The sequence below is a fragment of the Heloderma suspectum genome, chromosome 4 (genome assembly GCF_057233095.1).
Source record: "Heloderma suspectum isolate Gila_16-S chromosome 4, 16-S_ref, whole genome shotgun sequence".
Classification (NCBI taxonomy): Eukaryota; Metazoa; Chordata; class Lepidosauria; order Squamata; family Helodermatidae; genus Heloderma; species Heloderma suspectum.
In genome coordinates, this window is record NC_139461.1 from 284,875,417 (window position 1) to 284,899,376 (window position 23,960).

Sequence of the window (23,960 nt, forward strand, 5' to 3'; positions counted from 1 at the left end):
AGTACAAGGAGCATGACTTAGTCACGCGTTTCCGAGATACTGCTCTGAAAGAGTCAATATTTCCTTTCAGACTTTGCCCTAGCCATCACAGTTCCCATAATCTCCAGAGATAACTGCATCCAACCCTTGAAGATTGGTTGGAACTGCTGTGTGGCACAGGATTTGGAAGCCTGCTGGCTAATGGGGTGGGACACCAGGAGCGTATTATATCAGTACAGCAGCTTGCTATCCTATAATGTCCCAAGAACTGCTCAAGTTACAGTTAATCTAAAGCCCTACACAGCATGGGCTGTACATATATTTAGGGAACATCTTTACCCACATGAATCTCCCTGCTCACTTCAATAAGCAGGAGAGGCCATGCACACTGATGACATGTGCGGGGTGTTCTCAGTGGTTGCATGCACGCTTTGAAATGCTCTCCCTAAAGAGATCCAGCTACTACCTTCTTTGAGTGCATTTTGACATCTTTTTTAAGAAAAGCATTTTCAACCTGCTGACATTTTAACGGTACTGCTAAAAGGCACATGCAAAAACTGCTGTGTGTAGTGGTTTTAGGCTTATGTTTTATGGCTGTCGCTACGGTTCTTGATTTTGCAATAGACACTGGACTGTTTTTGATTGTTAAATTACTTGATGTTTCATCTTTTAATTCTGGCTTGCACATCACTTCAGGTACTTTGAAAGCAGAATGTATTGTAAGACTAATATGTCTTATAAATGAACATAAAGACTAACTTCTCTCATATGTCCCATTGCAAATGCATTTTCTACAATCAGCTGACACCATCGTCACCCAATAACTCTCACTGTACAGCGAACTCGAATCGCAAGAGCATGCAGATATATATGCTAAGCAGGATCCAGCCAAAGTCATGCCCTTTATATCCCACTATTTTTGGCATGAGAGAGTCAAGCATGTGAAATAGCTGGGACTTAAATTCCCCTGGCTCCTTCCCATTCTCAGTGGTCACTCCATAGAGCTTTGGAATACTCTTCTGCCAGAGGAAAGTACTGCAAAGTCTTGCCGGCAAGCATTAGGTTAGCCTTCTCCAACCTGATGCCCTCCAGATGTGCTGGGCTACAACTCCCATTATCCCCAGCCAGCTATGGGATTATGGGAGTTGTGGTCCAACACATCTGGAGGGTGTCAAGTTGGGGAAGACTGCATTAGGTTGTCTGCCCTTAGCAGAGGGTCCTTTTTAATGACACTTGTATTTTAATATACTTTTTATTAAACTGTGGTATTCCTGTTTTAAATAGTATCCATCCTCTGCCTTCAGAGACAGGGAAAAGCAGAAGCCTGGATTGATAAATTAAAGAATAACATGTAGTGGCATAAACCTTTGCTGTGAGGTTGAAGGACCCCTTCGGCTCAACGATCTTCTCCAGGACAAAGCACCTGATCCCAGCCGTGCTGACGTATTCATACACAACACCATGTTCTAGGTGAACATTGTCTACTGTCAGGCTGATAAGAGGCGTGTCTTCTCTAATGATTAGAGGAGAGCCAAACATCTGAAGGGCCAAGCCTGGAAACCAAAAATTAATCATGTTAATAATACAGAGACGAGCACTGTCTCGAGTCTGTCAAAAAGAGCATAATCTCATCATTTCTTAGTATCCTTGAAGTAACACAACACAACAACCCATAGTCATAGAAGGAGGGGACTGGGAACGAGTTTCATCAAATATCTGTGGAAGGTTTGCTGTCTTCCATCTGTCACTCATTAAAATAACCCAGTGTCTTCTCTGTATTTATGAACGTCATAGGGAGTATTCTCAAGGGATTTTAATGTACAGTGGCGAAACAAACTGATATCCTAATTGAATGATATTATGATATGAAGAATTCATCATCCCACACCCACAATAAACTGGGCCCCAAGGAACAGATGTTTGTTCCAGAAAGCTGCTGCTTATGTCAGAAAGTGCAAGAAAGGATTACAACAACAACAACAACAAATAATAAAAATAACAAAAACTGACCAGTTTATCAGAATCTGGAAATTATGTATGGAAGATGTTTCTCCCCTTCCTACATTACCAAGTTCCCAGCCATGACTTTCCACCTGACATTAGAGAGCATTAGTAGCAAAAAAGAAGCTGCATTCTACTAGAGGGACATAATACAAGCCTAAGACCCCATTCACACTAACCCATAACACTGTAACTATCTAGTTAAGCCCTCTTCAGGCATTCATTCTTCCGTGTCCAATGAACGCATGAGAAGAGGAGCGCTCCAGTGTCGCATCCGTCACCCTGTATGCGTGGAAGGCAATTGATGACAGAGTGCCTCATCCCAGTCCTTTCCTGCTGCTGTTAATCTCTAGATATTTTCTATGTATATGTTATGTCAAATCCTTTTCAAACATGCAGTCATTTTTTAAGGAAACTTTCCTTATATTTTCCAAAGATGGATATAACTTTTCCCCTTGCTTCTTTCATATGCAACATCAAAGATATTTCACCCCTATGGGGTGTGTGCGTGTGTGTGAGAGAGAGAGAGAGAGAGAGACTATATCACTCAGCCTGTGAGTGTGCCAAACACACAGCATGCAAACATGAATATTCAAATGATTTCAAAATGTGACTATTATCGATGACCTTTAAAAGCCCTTAGCTTCTTCTCAGTCAAGAAAATGACTTGAAATCCTGACAGTGGTATTTCTTCTGATTATAAGGCAATCTTAAAACCTTGAAATAGCTCGAGAGAGGGTGTTACAGGCAGTACTAGAAACGAGTGTGGGGCTGATCCCCAGGTCACACAGGACCTACCCTGCAAACACTTGAGTCCCATGCAGGTGTTAGCCTGCAACAAGCGTAGGGCTAAAGTGAAGAAAGGACATGTGCGAGTATGCACCCGCCACCCCCAGTGTCCCCACACCCCTGGCCATGTCGCAGACCTCTGTGCATTAAGCACAGAAGTCTGTACAGGGGCTTGTAAGCATGTTCAGCCAGATGTGCTTATACACCTCCTGCGACTGGGGGCTTGTAAGCAGGTATGGCTGAATGTGCTTACACAACTGTCACGATTGGGAACCCTGCTTTATTAGGGTTCCCGATCAAGATTCCCAATTGCAGAAGGTGTGTAAAGCGCAGCCAGCCAGTGTGAAGCACCTTGGATAGCTCCTTTAGCGTTCTGAATGAAACCCAGAGTGGATTTACCATTCCACTGGTAGTGGAGCCACCAGCCTCCACTGCATTCAGCCAAATGCACTTACCAGCCCCTCTACAGGCCTTTGCACTCAACACACTGAGGTTTATGAGCAAGGAGGTTTGGGGAGTTGGCCAAGCCACCCGCAGAATCTTTGCCTCCTCCTGTGCAATGCCAGGTTAGTCCAGAATAAGATCGCAACTATCCATGATTTAATCTTGGACGAAAAGGCTGACCTAGTATGCATTACGGAGACTTGCCTGGGGGAGATAAGTGGGCCTGTATGGATGCAGCTTCTCCCGGTCGGGTACTCCATGGTAGAGCAGGTAAGAAGAAGCAGATGGGGAGCCAACATAGCAGTGGTCCACAAAGATAACATCCCCCTGACCAGACTCAGGGTGAAGGAACTGGCTCACATGGAGTCTGTATACCTCGGCCTTGGGACCAGGGACAGATTAGGGATTCTGTTAGTGTACTGGCCACCCTAACTGAGCTCATAGAGCTGGTCCCGGAGCTGGTGTTGGAGTCTCCCAGGCTTTTAGTCCTGAGCGACTTCAACATCCCCCTCAGGTCCAGCTTGCCAAGCATAGCTCAGGAGTTCATGGCGACCGTGACAACCATGGGCCTGTCCCAGGTGGTCAAGCGGCCAACACATGAAGCTGGTCACACACTCGATTTGATCTTCTGCTCCAGTCAGGAGAATGATCTGTGGGTGGAGGTTCTATCTGTCTCCACATTGTCATGGATGGATCACTGTCTGGTCAGGGCTGGCATCACGGCTACTACCCACCTCCGCAGGGGTGGAGGACCGATTAAGATGGTCCGCCCCCGAAGGCTGATGGATCTATTGCGATGCCAAAATGCCTTGGGGGGTTTCTTGGCTGATGCTGCTGCCAACCCTGTCAAGTCCCTGGTCTCTGTGTGGAATGAAGATCTGTCCAGGGTTATTGACATGGTCACTCCTAGACATCCTCTCCTACCCGCTTCCAAACAAGCTCCATGGTATACAGAAGAACTGAGGGAACTGAAGCAGCAAGGACGACAATTAGAGTGCTGATCGTGGAAAACTTGACTTGAATCTGACAAGACACGTCACAGCGATCATTTGAAGACCTATGAGGTGGCGATAGGTGCAGCGAAGAGAGCTTTCTACTCGACACCTATCACTTCCACAAACTCACGCCCAGCTGAGCTGTTCAGTGTGGTCAGGGAGTTGAGTCAGCCCCCTCCACACACACACACTGAATCTGATCTTAGAGCCTTAGGTAGCTCGCTGTGATCATAGAATCATAGAATAGTAGGGTTGGAAGGGACCTACAAGTAGGAGTGCACGAAAGCCACTTACCTGGTCTCGCAGCTTTTCGCGGTGGGGGGGAAGCGCTTTGCTGCTCTCCCCCCGAAGTTCAGGCCGGGGGGGGGGAGGCTTCCCGCCTCGCCCAGCCGAAATTCAGGCCAGGGGGGAGGCTTCCCGCCTCGCCCGGCCGAAATTCAGGCCGGGGGGGAGGCTTCCCGCCTCGCCTAGCCGAAATTCAGGCCGGGGAGGAGGCGCCTTACCTCGCCCGGCCGTGAAATAAAAAGTTTAAAAACAAAAAACAAAACGCCCCCATGATAGGCTACGTGACAATTTATGTAGCCTATCACGGCTGACTTTGCAAATCTAGCCGTGATAGGCTACGTTAATCGTCACGTAGCCTATCACGGGGGCGTTGTTTTTTTTTTTTAGTTTTATTGGAATGGCGGCGGTGGCAGCCGGTCGAAAGATCGGCTGCCGCCCCCGCCCCTGACGAAGACCCGACGAACCGCCGCCGGGACCCGCCGCCGGGAGGGACATTCGGGAAAGGCAAGTCCCATCCCGGGGGGGGGGGGTGCGGAGAATTTCTCCCCGAAACTTCTTCGGGGGGCCAAACACGTTGGCGCTCGGCCCCCCAAAGTTTCGGGGAGAAATTCTCCGCCAACCCTACCTACAAGGCCGAGTCCAACCCCCTGCTCAATGCAGGAATCCAAGTCAGAGCATCCCTGACAAATGGCTGTCCAGCCTCGTCTTGAAGGCCTCCAGTGTGGGGCAGCCCACCACCTCCCCAGATAATTGGTTCCATTGTCGTATTGCTCTTACAGTCAGGAAGTTTTTCCTGATGTTCAGCCGGAATCTGGCTTCCTGTAACTTGAGCCCATTATTCCGTGTCCTGCACTCTGGGATGATCAAGAAGAGATCCTGGCCTTCTTCTCTGTGACAACCTTTCAAGTACTTGAAGAGTGCCTTTAATGAGTTTTTTGCAGATAAAATCTCTTGGATATGAGCAACTTGGATGCTGTCGCGGGGACAGAAATCAACAGTGAGGTGTCCAGCAACTCTGCTTGCACGATTAAACTGGATCATTTTCAGCTTGTGACTCCTAATGACATGGACAAGCTGCTTGGTTTGCTCAAAAAGACAACTTGCCCTCTCGATCCCTGTCCATCCTGGCTTCCAGGATGGGCAGTCCAGGGAGAGGAGATGGTAAAGTAATTTTTGCTGGATATTATTAATGCCTCCCTAAGGGAAGGTAATTTTCCATCATGTCTGAAAGAAGCAATTGTTAGACCGCTTCTGAAGAAGCCTTCCCTTCATCCCCTTGACTTCAATAATTATAGGCCTGTAAGTAATCTACCATTTGGGGGCAAGGTAATCAAGAAGGCGATGTCCATTCAACTTCAAGCAGTCTTGGATGAAACTGATTACCATTTAAAACCGGCTTCAGAGCAGGATACGGAGTTGAGACTGCCAAGGTCGCCTTGGTGGATGATCTTTACCTGGGAATTGATAGGGGGAGTGCATCCCTGTTGATTCTTTTGGATCTCTCAGCAGCATTCGATACATGGTATCCTTTTGGATCACCTGGGAGAACTGGGGGTTGGGAGCACTGCTCTGCAATAGTTCTGCTCCTTTCTCTCAGGATGGTTACAGATGGTGATGCTCAGGGATAGTTGTTCCTTGAAAAAGGAACTATTATGTGGAGTCCCTCAGGGTTCCATTCTATCCCCGATGTTGTTCAATATCTACATGAAACCACTGGTTCATCAGGAGGTTTAGGGCTGAGTGTTATCAGTATGCTGATGACACCCAAATCTATTTCTCCTTAACATCTTTATCCAAGAAAGGTATGACTCCTCTGAATGACTGCCTGAGGTTGGTAATGGGCTGCATGAGGGAGAACAAGCTGAAACTGAATCCAGTCAAGACAGAAGTGCTCATCGTGAAGGGTCCTAATTCAGGTATTGAGGTATGTCAACCAGTTCTGCATGGGGCTGCACTCCCCCTGGAGGAGGAAGTTCATAGCTTGGGGGTGCTTCTTGACCCAACCCTACTCCTGGCACCCCAGGTGGAGGCAACGGTGAGAACTGCCTGTTATCAACTTCGGCTGATATGCCAGCTATGCCCATTCCTGGAACATGTGGACCTGGTAACGGTGGTGCACGAGCTGGTAACCTGTAGGCTTGATTTCTGCAATGCACTGTACTTGGGGCTGCCTTTATGTTTAGTTTGGAAACTTCAACTGGTACAAAATATGGCAGCCAGGTTGGTCTCTGGGACATCCTTGGAGACCACATTACACCGGTTTTAAAATTGTTACACTGGCTGCCAAGCAAAATATAAAGTGCTGGTTCTTACCTTTAAAGCCTTACATTGTCTAGGTCAAGGTACCTTAGGGAGCGCCTTCTCCCCTACATCCCACTCCACCACCTAAGGTCCTCTGAGGACTCTCTGCTGCGGCTCCCTAATGTGAGATTGGCAGCCACACGCAAGAGGACCTTTTCCTTTGCTGCCCCTCAATTGTGGAATGACCTGCTGGTTGAAATGCGCCTGCTGACGTCATTGAAGGTTTTTAAGCAGGCATTAAAGATGCTATTATTTCGGCAGGCCTTCCCTTTTTAGAACTCTTGTTCCTTTTGCTGATTTTTGTATACTGTTTTAAGCAGTGTTGTTTTAAGTTGAGCTTTATTGTTGGATTTTTAAAAAAACTTTTTAGTTCAAAATTGTTTTAGTTATATGTTTTTGTATATCTTATCCGTATGTTTTTATGTAAATGGTTTTTAAACTTTGTATATTGTATTTTAATGTTTTAACTTCTGTAAACTGCCCAGACAGCTTCGGCTATGGGGCGGTATAGAAATATAATCAATCAATCAATCAAATGAGGTAGGCATGAGCCATGCTGGCTGGGGCATGCTGGGCGTTGTAGGCCTTTTCTCTGTCTAAACATGCATAGGATTGTGCCCTAACAGATGGAGACTGGCTTGAGATCACCAGTTAGCAGTATGGCTCAGTGAACCCAAGTCCCTCGATCTGAGTTCAAGGCTTCCTAGTCCAAATACTCTCATCAAATATCCAACGCCGCCTCTCTCCCTCCCTCTCTGCTGGCAATTCAAACTTTGCCCCCAAAGTAAGAAATGGTAAGAAATCATGCGTGTATTTGGGATAAACATTCATGTTTGTAGGTGGCGTGAATGCTTGTTTTAAGTAAAGCATAATTCCTTTCGGGGGGAAGCCACGTAGGCAAAATATTACAGGAGGCTCAGACGTCCCAAATACTCTCCTCCCTTGTCATCTTGGTCAGTCCTTCTCATGCTGCAGCTTTAGTCAACTGTTAGGTTATCTGTAAACAGTATCCCGCAATCCCTTTTTCTCAACAACATTCTTGTTAAGAATCCCACAGTTTAGCGGCAAGTCAATCATGTCCACTTTGGGGTAATGAGTTGAAAGGAACAGACTGAGCTGGCATCTTACGTGGCATGCGGGATACAGTAATACAGTAAAAAAAACATGGCCCAGTGTGATATGTGCTGACCACAACTAACTATGTAACTATGTACACAAACTATGTTTGTGGCTTGACACAGCAGCTGCCAAGTCAATTACCCTGCACCATCGCATCCAGGGGCTCAGTGATTTCCTCTAGTTCATGGTTAAGGAGGTCAGGAACAAACAGATGCACTGTTTAGAGACCAAGTCTGTATATAATGCACTAGTGGGAGAGACAGCAAAGGTGCTCTCAAGGGAGTTGCAGGATTGACGGTCTTCATGTGTCCCTCCGTGCAGCATGGAGTGGTCTACCAGACTCATACTGGTCTCACACTTGTACTGCATGAAGGAGACCAGAGGTTAAGGGTGCAAAATTATAATATGGGGGGAGAGATGGCGCCCCACCAGGCTCTCTCCGAGCTGGATGACATCCCCACTGACATCATTGTCTGTCCATCCGTGTCCCCACCACACACACACACACACACACACACACACACAATGGCCTTCAGGCCATTTTGCTTTTCTCCATGCTGGGAGAGGGACAGAGTTCAGTGTCTCTCTCAGCACAGAGAAAGGGACTTGACTGGAACGAGGAGGAGTAGCTGCTGCTCCTGGCACCAGCCAAGTCACTGGCATCATGTATCATGTGTCGTTCCATGGGAACACTGTGTGAAGCCACTTGGACAGCGCCAGGAAGCGTGGCCAGGAAGAGAAGCCTCACCACCCACTCACAGCCCTGTTGTTACTTCTGGTCTAAGATTCTTCCAGAGGGAAGAGTGAAGAGGGAAGAGGCCAGGAAGTGTGGCCAGGAAGAGAGGCTTCACCACCCGCTCACAGCCCTGCTGTTACTTCTGGTCTAAAATTCTTCCAGGGAGTGGGGCTTAGAAGCCCAGCACCCCACCCCCAAGGAACCTGAGGCTCTATGGGTTGGATGCAGGACCTCTGTGAGCTGGAGGTTTTAAATCCCTGCCACAGGTGTGCTGGCAAGGGGCAGGGAAATGCCAAAGAGTTCCCCAGCCCCCACAACAGGCACTGGTGTAGAGGTGAATGGCAGCCGAAGAGGAATGCCATTTGCAGACAAATGCAGCACTCCTGTTCCAAATTACCCAGAGGCATCTAGAATGATTCCATTATATATTATTACCTTTGTCTAAGGATGGGTGTGAAATCTGTCTGCTTCTCATTTTAATGTCAACTTAGCTACTTCACACTTCTTAAACCAATACACAAACTGAAATGCAGCTATACTTCAATATTAGCATTTCTCTGCATTTTATGATGCAGTTCTCCAATAAAAAAAACACATACAAAAACATGTATATTAGGCGACAATATGCACAAAGATGAATATTTTGTGAAAATAATGTACTAAACCGCATTATATTTGGGAAACTGGCTAGCGGAAATGTGCATATTAGGGCCACTGACCATGCTGGGTGGCTATTATGAGAGTTGTAGTCCAACACATCTGGAGGGCACCAGTTTGGGGAAGGCTGACCTAGATAATTCCCTTCATTAGAAATGAACAGGTTTTCCCCTTACCTTCTTCTTGCTGGCTGTCCCTAAGGTGATCAAGATCTGCAGTTTCTTCAATTGAGAGATCTCCTTTACAAGACTCAACATGACTTCCATTCAGGTATGAGTTTGAAGCTGCCTGCCGAGCTCTGTCCTCTTCAGCATCTTCATGGGTTCGGTAAACCCACTGATAAAGACCCTTCCAAGAAAGCAGGAACGTTAGGGAGCCATTCTCTCCATTTCGCTATGCACTGCCTTTTGGGTGGACTCCTTCAACAGGCATGGGGAGCCTCTGGTCTGCAGCGGATCTCCATCCAACCCGCCAGCTTCTTCCCCGGACCCTGCACCCTCTCCCAGGCAAAAGTTTTCATCTCCATTCAGCTGACTGGAGATAAGATTTTTCCATGTTCAGCACTAAGAAAGACTCCCTTTTCTCAGCAGTGAGCAGGGAAAATGTCCCCACCCCCACTTCATTATATGCACAGTTCAGCTGAGGAAGGGTGGGTGGCAAAGGTTTCTGTATGTGTATGAATGGCGTGTGAGTGGATTCTGTGTATGGGACGTGCATCTCTGTATGAATGGTGTGTGAGAGAGCTGGCATGCAACCCTGGGAGGTTTTCCAGGTGGCAATCTGGTCCTCAGGCCAAAAAAGGTTCCCCATATTTGCTCACAGAAACTGATCCTACATTTGTCTAACTGTGTTCATCTGTATTCTTCCCCTGTTATTTTTGCCTTTGTCTCTCCTCCCCTCCCCTTTAAACAATCAAAATTCTTCACATTTTCAAAGGAGCAGCATAGATGCTGAAAACACCTGTTAGTAGATTTGTCAAGCTGCAATCTGAGGAAAGTGGTGTGCAACCTGTAGAGATGTCTGTCGCTGGGAAATCTGATTCTTTTTTGGCTCGATGGAGTTCCATAGCATGCACAACTTGCTTTGCATCTGTGAGCCAGGCTACAGGCTGTTCCCCAAACTCTGGGAACGTTTTTGAGCGTTTTTCCCCTGGAAGGTTCTGCAATTTGTGCAAATTTCTGAGCAATTTGCATGAATTATGGCTGAATGTATGCAAATTAGCCTATAATTTGTGCAAATTTGGCCATAATTTGTGCAAACTGCTCAGAAATTTGTGCAAATTGCAGAACCTTCCCCCCCAAATATGCAACATTCCTGAAAAATCCACAAACTGGCCTGACTTCAAGCCAGTCAAGTTGGGCACTGCAGCAGGAACTGAAGCAAAGTCTAGAGGGCCAAGCATAGGAAAACCCATTGAACTCCACCCTGCAGTTAGATTTCTCTGACACCCCTAGCGGCCTGATGCAGCAGAAGAAGAGGTAGCTGCGGTTTGTCCCACCCAGTCCTCCACTGGTCCTGTTGTTCATTCTCCTCCTCTTCCTGATGTGCAGCTCCACCTGGAGATCTGCTCCCTAAAGCAAGTGGGAGAAGAGAGCAGGCAACCAGAACAAGGAAAGAACATGCTGGATGAGCTGCAGCTCCTTGTTCTCCCACTGCATCAGGAAAGTTAAAGCCACACACACACTTTTCTGGCTGCAAGCTGATAACCCCCCCTATTGGTACTGCAGATTTATAGCTACCTTATTTCAATTAACTGATCACTGTAAGCTACAGAAAAATTGGGAAGGTAAGGCATTATTTTTTTCATGGGGTAAAAGCAACTGGGAGTAACAATGGACGAAGGCTCATGCACCGCAGCGGAGAGAACAGCTCTAATAGTGCCCAATAATAGTCTTCACAAACATGTAGGAACAAAGCTAGACCATGAAGACACAAAATTGGGCGGGATAGCTAATACTTTGGAAGACAGAAACAAAATTCAAAGTGATCTTGATAGACTGGAGCGCTGGGCAGAAAACAACAGAATGACATTGCATAGGGATAAATGCCAAGTTCTGCACCTAGGAAAAAGAAACCAAATGCACAGTTACAAGATGGGGGATATGTGGCTCAACAACACTACAAGCGAGAAGGATCTTGGAATTGTGGTAGATCACAAGCTGAATATGAGCCAACAAGGTGATGTGGCTACAAAAAAGGCAAATGCTCTTTTGGGCTGCATTAATAGAAGCATAGCTTCCAAATCCCGGGAAGTACTAGTTCCCCTCTACTCAGCACTGGTTAGGCCTCATCTGGAGTACTGTGTCCAGTTCTGGGCACTGTGCTTTAAGAAGGATACAGACATGCTGGAGAGGGTTCAGAGGAGGGCAACAAAGATGATCAGGGGACTGGAAACAAAGCCCCATGAGGAGAGACTGAAAGAACTGGGCATGTTCAGCCTTGAGAAGAGAAGACTGAGGGGAGATATGATAGCGCTCTTCAAGTACTGGAAAGGTTGTCACAGAGAGGAAGGCCAGGATCTCTTCTCGATCATCCCAGAATGATGCAGGACACAGAATAATGGGATCTACTTACAGGAAGTCAGATTCCGGCTGAACATCAGGAAAACCTTCCTGACTGTTAGAGCAATACAACAATGGAACCAATTACCTAGGGAGGTCGTGGGCTCTCCCACACTGGAGGCATTCAAGATGAGGCTGGACAGCTATCTGTCGGGGATGCTCTGACTTGGATTCCTGCAATGAGCAGAGGGTTGGACTCGATGGCCTTGTAGGCCCCTTCCAACCCTACTATTCTAAGATTCTATGATTCTATGACCTATATTGCTTCCATACATCTACCATCATGGAAAGACCTCTCCTATCCCTAACAGTGGCAGCAAGCTAGGTTTAGGATGTTGCTTCAGTCATTTTTCATCACTTAAACCAGCCTTCCACAACTTAGTGCAGCTGGGTCATGCTTGAATGCGATTGTTTAGAAAAGCCCTAAAATGAGATTGTTTTTGGTAGATTCCCCTAGTAAAACATTGGGAAACCACTGACCAAGAGGATAAATTTATACAGCCCATAATTAGAACCACTGCACCGTTTTTGGTTTAAGGTGTAGGGAGTGGAGTTAATTGCTAAAAAATACAAAATACAAATTGCATTGAACTTTGTGAGATGAAAGAACAGCAGGGTTGGAAACCAACCTTGGATCTAAAGAAAGATTTTGTAGCCAAGCTCTGCCTTTAAAACCAGGATGCAACAACATTCTAGAGATTTTATAAGGGTGTGTGTGTTCAGGTCACAGAAATAAACCCTATTTTTATCACTTGGGCTTGTCTCTGCTAACTAAGAGGGAAGCAGTCTGTTGCTGTACAGACAGGAATATTTGTGGTCGGGAGAGAAATTTATGAACTTCTACTTTGGAGCAAATATGAAGAACCCCCTCTGAGTGATGACAGAATGTAATTCAAAGCAGATTTATTTAGCAGCCTAGTTTCTCCCCAGTCTCCCAGTCATTGTAAGATTCCCCCCCACCCTGCAGTTTCACACACCCATGCACTCACTAGAAATTCTTGGTGCCGGCTCCTGTATGATGTAAAGTGCTCCAGAACCTCGGTGTAATTTTCATGCATCATGTTATTCCCATTCACTTTCAGAACACACTGCCCAGGGTGAAGCCCCACAGCTCCGGCTTCTGAGCCTTAAAGAAGAGAACAGCAGCGGGTTTAGGAATGCACGGCAACCCAGTAAGCAAAGAAGGACATAGGCTCTTCTGGACAAGGGGAGTGGTGGATGTAACAGATTTTCTGAAGCTATCCTGTAGTTCTGTTACTTATGATCATAAATGCTGGCTAAGGCTGCCATCCTAGACCCATTTTTACCTGGGAGTAAACCTCACTGAACTCAGTGGGACTTACTTCTAAGTAAGGATGTGTAGGGTTGCACTGTAAAGGACTTTCATTCTTTCCTTTGTGAGACGGTCCATATTCAAGAGGTTTTATATCTTGCCTTTCACACCAACAATACTGCACACAAATATCGTAAGATCTGGACTGTCCGGGCCAGGCAGGAATCAGAGGGCAGCCATACCCAAATCTAGATTTCCCCGTTTAGGCTTCCCAAGGCCAGTGGCTTTTACTGGCAGCGGGAGCCTGAAGTGCAGCAACAAAAGGTGCTGCTCTGCTGAGCAGACAAAACCAGAGGGCAGCATCCAACTGTGTCATTCTGTTACCGCAAATGAGGCTGTACTGGCAGAAACTAGATTCTGAACTAGGCAGCAGAGAAGAATCCAATTACAGTTATGTTTGTGCAAGCAATTGTGCATTATGCTTGTGCAACCTGTTGCACATAACTCTTGTGCGACCCATTTTGCAACTGCTTTGCCCAGCAGGTTACGCAAGCATAATGGGCAACTGCTTGTGCAACAGAAAGATTCAGTGGAGCTCCGCCCGCGCTATTTGACTTTGCAGAATGACACCATTGGATACTGCCCAGAATGCCAGGCCTCTAGTATTTATGCCAGGCCTGGACCATACAGAGGCTTCATACTGCCTGCTGATGGTACGGACTTGCTATTGCAAACTCCTATTCACTTCTGCATCTAACAGGGCCACCTCCATGAGCTGATCCAGGAAGCCACCGAGTATGTTACCTTTTGGCCAAATTCAGTACGTTATCTTGTTCTAAATATCATTTATCTTGTTAACGTCTTTAAGGTGTTAGTGTTATCAACAAGACATAAGACACAATTAATTCCTGCAAGTTTCTCCTGTTACACAGGAGCACGGCTCATCCACTAGTGCACATCGCCTGCATACAAATCCTCCATTCTGCATACAAATCCTCCACATTTCACATTCCCTTTTCTCACCTCTTCCCACAGCATGGACATATGGCGGTGCTATTCCCCGTATCTGGAAGCACAACCTTTCACTGCAGTCTGGGATTTTGATAATCCTATCAAAAATAAGGAGGGGAAAAGAGAAAGGCCTTGGCTGGTTAGATGGCTGGCATTCTGTTGTACACAAGCTATTCCTCATCACTCATCAAGGAATGTCTTGGGGTTGGATTCTATGGGGAATTCTGTGACTAAAGACAAACAAACAAAGCTCCTAGTATTCTGCTTATTACAACTCAGAAAGAAGAAATAAATAAACTGCCTGAAATCATATGAGAAAAAACACAACCAAAAATGAAAAAGGCACTCTGTCGCAACAAAGTTCTTTCTCCCACAAGCAGAAATGTTGTACTGGAGAATTTTTCACTATTGGTAAATTTATGCTCCCCTTAATTCAACTTCATTTGTCTGCTGAAGCAATTAACTCTGATGCACTGAAGATATTTTCTTTTACACATTATCTATCTATATGTATATATGTATATATATCGTTTACAGTTAATAGAAAGCCATGATTCATGATTTTTTATATCTGGTTTAATATGTACAATTGCTTGCTGATGAACTAGAGCAGGGGTCCCCAACATTTTTGGACCCAACAGTACATTTAGGATTTGGAGAAACTGCTGTGGGCACCACCACAAAATGCCCAATCAGTGGATCGCCGCTTTGGCATCTACCTGTCACATCAATGGATCTCAGGCTGCATCTTATTCAGCACAAAAAATTTGTTTCATTTCTTTTGGACACCGCAATGTCTCTTTAATAAGGGATTGCCTAATTTGGCCAATTGCTGGTGGTGCAATACAGCTAATGCTTCCTTTAAACATGTATTTTGGCAATTGTTAGTTGCTTCTCTGGGGGCAGAGGTTATTACACAGATAAATTTTGTACTGCAACAGTCTTTAATATTAATTGATGTACACACTCTTTTAAATTATCTGATTCATGGAAATTAACAAATGGTCAGTGAAAATGGATTCGTTGTGCCCTTTTGATAGCTAAAAGATCAATATTACAAGACTGGAAGGTTAAACACTCACATCCTATAATGCAATGGACTTTACAACGCTTTCAGTATTTGAATGGGTGGCATATAGACACCACCTTCAAATGGATGGGCATTTGGGCATTTAGGTCCACTTTTGTTGAAGTCTATGTATCAATGCTAGAATGGTGTATGCATTTCATATGTATTCACTGCTATGGATATATACAAATCCATGTACGTATATTAAAAATGGGAGGGAAATTAAAAAGTTTTCTGGGTGCCTGCAAGAGCCACGTTGGGGACTGCTTCACAGGCACCATGGAGGTGTCCATGGGCACCATTGCTGGGAACCCCTGAAGACTGTAAAATGCTTATGTTATTTTCATCATAATAGACATTGAAATACGCACACACCATATATACATTTTTATATATATATATATATACACACACACACACATCATATGTGTGTGTATGTATGTATGTGTGTGTGTGTGTGTGTATATATTTAGAATAAGCTTCCAATAGCAATGAAGGCCATGACTGTAATTCTCTGGGGACTTACTCTTTAGACTTGGTTGCCACAAGAAGTCTAAGAGGTCTCCGAGAGCAGAAAGTCTGGTTTAAGATGGTTTCCACCTCTTGAAATGGACGCAGGAACACCAGATCCTCATTCATGGAATAAATTTTCCGTCCGACCTGCAAGCCAGCCATCTGAAATGACACTCGGGCATTACAAACTACCCCTATCATTTGAGGAGTACTTGGCAGAAGGTCCATTCAATTAATGGTTTTCAAACTGTGTTCTGGGGAACCCTGGAGTGTCTCATTGTAAAGATCAATGGACAACTCCCCTGAAAGATAGCATACTTGCCACTTCCAATTGTCCCTGCAGGAGAGTATTCGGTATGCTGTAGATCACACTCTTGGGTCACCAGGGGCACTGATGAGACCATACAGGCCTCTAGTGCCCCACAGAAACTGTGTATGCCCTAAAACATGTGCACTGCAATGCCTTGTGTTCCTCTATGGCAGACTTTCAGACATTCCTTTATTAACTATCTAAAGTTAATTATGGACTGAAAAGTGGATTATCTGGGGTAAGAGTGTGGAATCAAAACTTTCCATTGCTAAGCTTTGATAATTAGAACACTGCCTGTCAATTGCAATTTTTGAACTACCATGATTACTGGCATCAACTTGGCAATCCTGTCTGCAAATTATCACTTTAAATAGCAGTCTGTATACACAAGATACCAATGTCCAAGCATACTTTTGAGCGATCAGGTGTTGTGCACAAATGTACTGCAAACCTGCCGACAAATCATTATTCCTGAGCAAATCTAAACAAGACAAATTTGAGTAATAATGTACTTGAGTAAGATGGGTGATGAATTTGCTCCGTGTTCCCTATACCTTATAATTGAGTGCTATTCTTTGGATATGAGAGACTGGCTTCCTGTAAGAGCTATCTATTTGCATGGACATGCATGAGCCAAAAGGCTGTTGGATACTGTTGGCAGTTCAATGAGTTATCAGACATCTGCTTGTCAATTGTTTCTTCAAAGCAAGATACTAAACATGCTTCCCAATGGGATCATTCTTTTATTGTCCCTTCATCCTGATATGTTGTGGTTGTATAAATCCCAGAATTAAAACATGAAGAGATGAAGTATTAGAATGCATGCCATCAAACAAGAACTTCAGCTATTGGGCGGTATAGAAATAAATGAAATAAATACTAGAATTATTTTACCATCTACAGCAGTCTTCCCCAACCTGGTGCCCTTCCGGTGTTTTTGACTACAGCTCCCAGCATTCCTGGCACCTGACTATGCTGGCCCGAGCTGATAGGAGTTGAAGGATTGTGTAGCAGAGGCTTATTTTTTTTACCCTTGTGTAAGCATGCATAGCCTGATTTGAATCAGGACCAGTACACTCTGGGAGGGGAGGATAAAACTCCCCCCATCCATTTTTTTCTTGAAATTCCACCTCCCATAGCAGTGGGGAGGGATAAAAAAAAAAAAGCCTCCACTGACTCCAATGGAGGCTTTTTGCCCCCCCCCCTTCTTAAATGCACCCCACACACACCAGGAGGAAGGTGGAATTTGGGGGGAAATGGTTGGGGGAAAGAGTAATCCTCCCCTTCCAGAGCATGGTGGTCTCAATCCAAATCAGGGCCACATGTGCTTATACGACAGAGAGAAGAGAGAGAGAGAGAGAGAGAAGCCTGAGCTACATACTACAGGATTAGCCTAACATGTAGTTTGGCTCTAAAAATGCATGTACTCTAAAGTGCTTTGAACTCTCTAAACCATTATATAAATGCTATTATTATTATTATTATTATTATTAATTCATTATTATTTATTGTATTCTGTGGAACCTGGAAAGTTATGAAACATGAGCCAGCACAGCACCTGGTGCAGTCCAGAGATATGTGATAAGAGAATTGCACCTATCATTCTGTCTGCCTGTCCAACACACTAAGGTAATACATTAAGAAAAAGGGATTTTTGGTTAAGCTCTTTGTGGGACTTCAGATAACCAAGCAAAAGTTTTAGATTAATCACGTGATGTTCCTAGAAATCAGGGGTCTATGGAACGTGCTTGTTGTTGCCTTCAGTTGACAGAATGATGCTGTTGGGAGATGGCAAATGTTGCTAAACAACAAAATCGAAGACAGACAAGACTATCTCTGCCTTCTCCCTCAACCCCTTGAGGATGCAGAATGAAAAGAGGCAGAGGATGCTTACTGCTCCCCAGAAAAGACACACAGGAACTGGACACAGGTGGACAGCCCCCAACAAATGACCCTATCAACAGGATGTCATCCAGAAATGGACCAGCATGGATGGCATAATCAGCCTACGATAGTTGCCATAACCCAGAAAATGTAGCATGCAGGCCCACAGGTGAGTAATAAGGAATAAGATTGTCTGCTGGAAGGTTAACTAGGGCAGGCTGCTCCATGTAAGGCAGCTGAAAGGAACCTCTGGCCTGTGGGTCTAATCCATTCCCCATCTGGCCCACAGAGGCTGTGGCTCCCTTCTGCCTCTCCCCCAGGAGCAGGTGCTTGCGAAGTGGGTGGGAATCCCCATTATCTCCAGCTATTGAGTGGAGATAACAGAAAGATTCTCCTTGGTGTGACACACGGCCTCCCAAGTGCTTCACCGATGCTGCAGCTTCTCCCATCGATGAGGATGCGGCCCTGGCAAAACAGCCCCAGCCAAGGATGCAGCCAGAGCACTCCAGTCATGGCTTTGGCTAGGGCCACTTTGCCCTGCGGTGCCTTCTCCCATCGGGGATGACGTTGCACAAGCAAAGCAGGCCCAACATGAAGCACTGGCTGGGTTTGCAACCTGCACTTCATGCCAGGGAACACCTGGGGGCCAATTGCAAAGTAACATTTTTGCTCCATGAAGGAGTACATCTGGAAGGACGCACACCAATACAGAAAGTCAAAGTGTAAAATCTGCATGGATTTTATTCCAAAAGGCTGCAGACAGGTTATGTGTCCCTATTTGCTTCTGATATTTCTTCTGAAAAGCCGTCATCATCATGAAATAATGTTTTACCTATTAATTCCTCCAATTCCTCCATTGGATAAACATGTTATGAAAGAATCATCCCTATGGGCAGAATTAGAGTGAAATAGCAAAAATTAATCTCTCTCTCTCTCTCTGTCCGTCCATCCATCCATCCATCTGTTTGTAACCAGGGCAGTGGTTAACAGAGTGTTTATTTTATGGGAGTGTATAAAAATGCAAAATATGGTACTAGCACAAAACAGAACTTCCTGAGAATGTTGTAATTCATTAATAGAAATAGCAAGCTTAGAATCATAGAATCATAGGGTTGTAAGGGGCCTACAAGACCATCGAGTCTAACCCCCTGTTCAATGCAGGAAGCCTGATTCCCAAGCGGTCTCCCATCCAAGTACTAACCAGGGCTGACCCTGCTTAGCTTCCGAGATGAAGCACATCCAGCCCTTTGCTCATCTAGTCCTCATGGCTGTGGAAATATGTTTAAAAACGTGGGGCAATGCCTGATGAACTCTCAGCTGCCAGAGGAAGGCTGAATAAGATTTCATCTGTCAGGATTAGGGTTTCACTGCTTGCTCTTCCTCATGGCCCAACATCACAATTATGCAAAACAGTAAAAAAAAAAAAAACCCTTCCAGAATCAAGCGAAGTTAGAGAAGTGATGTAAATTTTTAACCATTTCTAGCATTTATGTCAGCCACAGAATTTGGATTCCCTGGGTGATTTTTTTTTTTTTTTTTGCTTTAGAGCAGTGCTGGCTCCAGGTTTTCGGGTCTCTTGGGCAAGACTTCCATGGGCCCGCTCCCTCCCTCCTTCCCTTTTTTCTGTGATTGTCACCAGCAGCTATTGCTCCTCATCATCCCCTTTCTCATAATTGCTGCCACTTGCTTGCTTGACAGGCAGTGAGCAAGCAGGCCCTGGCATCTACTGCTCCTCCTTCTCAACACCACCTTTGTCTGGGCCAGAGTGAGAGGCAGCTGAACAAGCATGTTTCAATGGTGAAGAGGAGGCGCAAGTCCAGTGGGATCTTGTCAGTGGGCCCCTGCTGGGATGTGGGCCAGGTGCCCAACCATACCTATCCTTGATGCCAGCCCTAGTTTGGAGTACAGATGGCCTATCTATAATCAGTCCACAAGTATAAGAGACTGTGTTGCCCCTGCAGTGGGCGCTGAACTCTTAGGTTAGAAGTGCCAAGATAGTGATAAATCAGACTCAAAGGTTTACTTACAAGGAGTACTTTACTGGGTAACTTACAGCACACAGGTGTACCCAATGGATGGATCAGACAGCTTCTCTTAACCCCAAGCCATTGGGCACAATGGGTTTTATACAATACAGGTTAGCAATAAGCAGCATAACAGCAGCAAGCATCCCTAGCGTCCATTCTCAGCATAGGCTAGAAGTGTTTGGTTCTTAAGCACAGCCACCTGTAAAGAGTCTTTGTTTCCCAGGCACATTAGAGATAAAGACTCTCCTCATTAGCAAGGAATGCACCAAGAAGGCTGTTATCAGCCTTTTGACTCATCTGCACATGCTCAGAGGCTTACTAGCATGGGAATTGCCCCAATAATGAACTTAAGCAAGCATTATGGATCTCTAGGCCCCTCTAACACTATAAATGACTTGCCTACGCTCCTGGGGCCAATACAGAGACCAGCACCTGAAACCTCACTGCTGTTCCTTCCATCCATGTTTAATGCCGTTAAAGGCTGTTTAATTAAGCAGTTCACACTGGTTTATTTAAAATCTAAAGCTGCCCCCCAAATTGAAAAACACCAGGGGCATCCTGGTTTATTTTCCCCCCTCCCTGGAGAGCATCAGGCTACCAGAGAGTTTTCCAAATTATCTACAGCTGCTGTGTGGGCCCTGAACCATATGCTGGATAGCTTTGTAGTATCAAAAGGCAATTAAAGTACCCAAGAATGCAATAAAAGGCATTATCTCTTTGTTTCAAATCTTGGTGAACTGAGCTGACGGCCTCTCCTTTGCACCAGGATTTGGATTCAGTTCTTGTTTGTAGCAATACTTTAAGGTCAAATAGGAAAAAAGGGCAGTTGGTCAAATAAAGTTTTTCTTGGAAGGTCGGGAAAAAGATTCCTTCGCAAATCGTGTGCCTCTGTAGTCTCAAAACACAAATAGATTTTTCTCTCTCCAAAAACTGAAATGTTTTACAGAAAGTTGTCCAAAGAAATGACAGAGGGATTATCTGTCAGGCAATGGCTTACCAAGAGGTTTGTACTAATAAAATACTTGGCTAATCTAAGCAGAAAAATATTGGAGCTGCCAATAATCATAAGGAAAAATAGGGAAGTGAGCACTATCGTTTACCAAAATGGCCTGGCCTGGGAGACAGACAGACAGACAGACAGACAGACAGACATCTCCAAAGCTAAGGAGGTCTTGGCCTGACCAGTGGTTGAAAAGGTAACCATCCAGCAACCCCTTGTGTGCCCTTCTCAGCTGCTTGGAGGAGGAGCACCAAACAAATAAAGGAGACTGCTGATTAAGCAGCACCGTCAGCTTAGAACTACCCTGCAGATGCACAACAAATAAAGACGACTTGCATAGTTAAGACTCATGCAATAGGACAGCTTTCCTGAACCTAGTGCCCTCCAAAAGTTTTGGATCACAATTCCAAGCTTTCCTGACCTTTGGCCATGCTGGCTGGGGCTGATGGGAGTTAAAGTCCAAAACATCTGGAAGGCACCAGGTTGGGGAAGGCTAGAACAGTGTCTCCCTCCAGGGAAGAAATGCTGAATGTGAGGAACTATGAAGAAAACAAAAGAGGAAGCCTCCAGGACAGACTTGAATTAATAAAACACACATTTCCTGTGTACAAAAGGGCCCCTCTTTTGTTGTGTTCATATTGGTATCTTCCCTCCCTCTCTCCTCCCATCCCCTTAAACAACTGGATACATGCACAAATATCTGCACAGTATCTGGTAGTTGCTACATATTTGGATTCTGCTGAATCTCAGTCTCCCATGGATGCAGAAATACATATGGAAATATGAAGCCAGTATCCGCCAAAGGCTCCACTATTCAGGGGGCATTCCATCTCTTTTTTGCTTGCTTATTTTGCCCTCTCTAGTGGCCCCCAGCTAGCCTATATAATTTCATCTGTATATACCTACTATTCTTCACATATCTGTACCTCACACCCAAAATATGCAAAATTCTGCCAAACCTCAGATACTCTGTTTAGAACTAAGCATGCAAATTAAGGAAGTTTAAGTAAAACAGTAACATTTTCAAAAATGCTATAATGCCAGTTGCATGCAGAATTAGTAGCACCTTTGGGTCAATCTTGAGCATATATGCAACCATCACAATTTTACACTATACATGTGACCACCTCCAGAACACACTGTACTGTGTAGACTTGTATCTGTCCAATGGTAGGCGTTTGTAAACTATGAAATCTGCTGGCAAAGTTACAGGAATCTATGTATGACATTTGTCATCTATGTGGATTCATACAACACGGGAATAACTGGTGGCTTATGCACATTTTTTCAGGCCAGTGGAGTTTGTGGGTGGAGTTGTTTAGTTGGAGTATTAGGAGAAGTAATTCCCATAAACAGGAGCCATATACTGGATCAATTTATCCACTCCAAATAATTCCTCTCTTTGCAATGGACTACGTATTAAGAAAGTTCCTTCATTGTAAGCATCGTGGCAAATTATAGTTTAATATTAGCCTGGCCTTAAGCATCTCTCCTACCCACAATCCACTTCCTCAATAAAACCCAACCGACTTTCCCAATATGCACCTTGTCCTCTTGCTTGGTCGTAGTGATGGTGCTTTCAAAACATGCAGACGTGCACTGAATGTGTGAACTCTACTACCTGATCATTAGAACACTGATGCTCACACAAGTGCTTTTATCATGGAAATGCCATTTAAACCACCAGCCCCTTACTGCAGTCACTAACAGTATGAAATTTAACAGGGGGAGAAATGGACAACTTTATTGACCAAACTATGCTACCCCTTAAATTGTGCCTGTTGTTTTTTTTCTGGCTGAATCAAAGCCTTTACCACACTTCATTGCTTTTGGCTCTCACTTCCGCATAGGGTGGCCATGTGTCCTCTTTTACAGAGAACAGTCCTCTCTTTGAAGGACTGCAAGATGAGTGTCCTCTGTCTGAAGGTGTCAAGAATACAGGCCAGCTCTCTCCACCATGATGCTTGGCCGTGCTTTCACAGACGATGCAACCACCTGTGAGTGTGTTATCTGGGAAGCTCCTTGGTCCTGGTGCTCAAGGCCAAGCTCGGTTTCCATAAATTGGGGAAGTGATAACAGCTGCACTTGGTGGGAAGATCCTGCCTCCTCCTGAGGTGAGGGTAGGGAGCCCAGGGACTGGGCTGATGCTTGGCTGGGGAAATCTGCCTTGGGTTGCCAGAGCTAAGGCTTAAAAGGAGCTGAAGTGAAGGGGTGGTTGTCCCCCCTCATTATGGTGGACTCTGGACCTGGTTGGATTGCTGGGCTCTATCCCAGGAGGCCCTTACTTCTGTTAACATATAAGGAGAGGGTAGCCAGCTTTGTTATTTCATTTGGGTTTGCTGTTAGAAGGCTCTTTGTTTCCCTTTGGTTATTTTAGACTTGAAATTCTCTGTATGATCTATCTCTCACCGTCCCTTTCCCTCTACCTTTTCCCATTTACTAAACATTTACTCATTCCAAGTTCATGTGCTTCCTTCTGGGTGCTAATTTCAGTGCCTTTCGGCCAGGGTGGGTGGCTATTGGGTGCTTTTGGGAACTGAAGGCCAGAAGTGGCCTCTCCTACCTTGCAGGGAAGTTGGAACTAGTTCCAGGTTTCCTTCACAGAAGGTCTCTTCTGTTGGAAGAGCTGTCCTGCCCAACCGCAGTTTAAAGATGAACCGTAAGAACTGTTGCCTGTCACCAGTTAGCACCTGGACGGCAGACTGAATGGGCAGGCACACAGGTAACCTGGTCACCGTCTTCTGCACTATGGTGAGATACCCTGTATTTCTATTTAAATTATAATAATTATTTCTAAATTTTTATCTCTATGTATAAACTACCATATGCAAATATTATTCCAATGTGCACCCTTATTGGTCATCTTTTTTGGTGATGTATTTCTGCTTTGGGGGGCAATTCATAAGTGGCCACCCTAGTTGTGTTGGACCAGAACTCCCAGCATTTGTGGGAGTTGTAGTCCAACACATCTGGAGGGCACCAGGTTGGGGAAGACTGACACAGGGA

General features: G+C 45.2%; 1 protein-coding gene and 1 long non-coding RNA gene across 3 annotated transcripts in view; one reads left to right on the forward strand and one right to left on the reverse strand.

Moving 5' to 3' along the window:
* LOC146348815 (uncharacterized) overlaps nucleotides 1-14,465 on the forward strand; it is a 28,696-nt gene extending 14,231 nt beyond the window's left edge. Inside the window, exons 2-4 of the long non-coding RNA XR_014790717.1 lie at nucleotides 9,508-9,576; nucleotides 12,950-13,039; nucleotides 14,176-14,465. This is a non-coding gene — a long non-coding RNA (uncharacterized LOC146348815). The remainder of the gene's footprint in view (nucleotides 1-9,507; nucleotides 9,577-12,949; nucleotides 13,040-14,175) is intronic.
* Nucleotides 1-23,960, reverse strand: part of PREX1 (phosphatidylinositol-3,4,5-trisphosphate dependent Rac exchange factor 1) — a 335,075-nt gene that overhangs the window by 53,570 nt on the left and 257,545 nt on the right. For both annotated transcript variants that reach the window (XM_084854076.1, XM_084854075.1), the window contains 5 exons: nucleotides 15,747-15,895; nucleotides 14,164-14,249; nucleotides 12,857-12,993; nucleotides 9,483-9,654; nucleotides 1,345-1,532 (listed from right to left, as the gene is read on the reverse strand). In XM_084854076.1, the coding sequence (XP_084710202.1) occupies nucleotides 1,345-1,532; nucleotides 9,483-9,654; nucleotides 12,857-12,993; nucleotides 14,164-14,249; nucleotides 15,747-15,895 (732 nt within the window). The remainder of the gene's footprint in view (nucleotides 1-1,344; nucleotides 1,533-9,482; nucleotides 9,655-12,856; nucleotides 12,994-14,163; nucleotides 14,250-15,746; nucleotides 15,896-23,960) is intronic.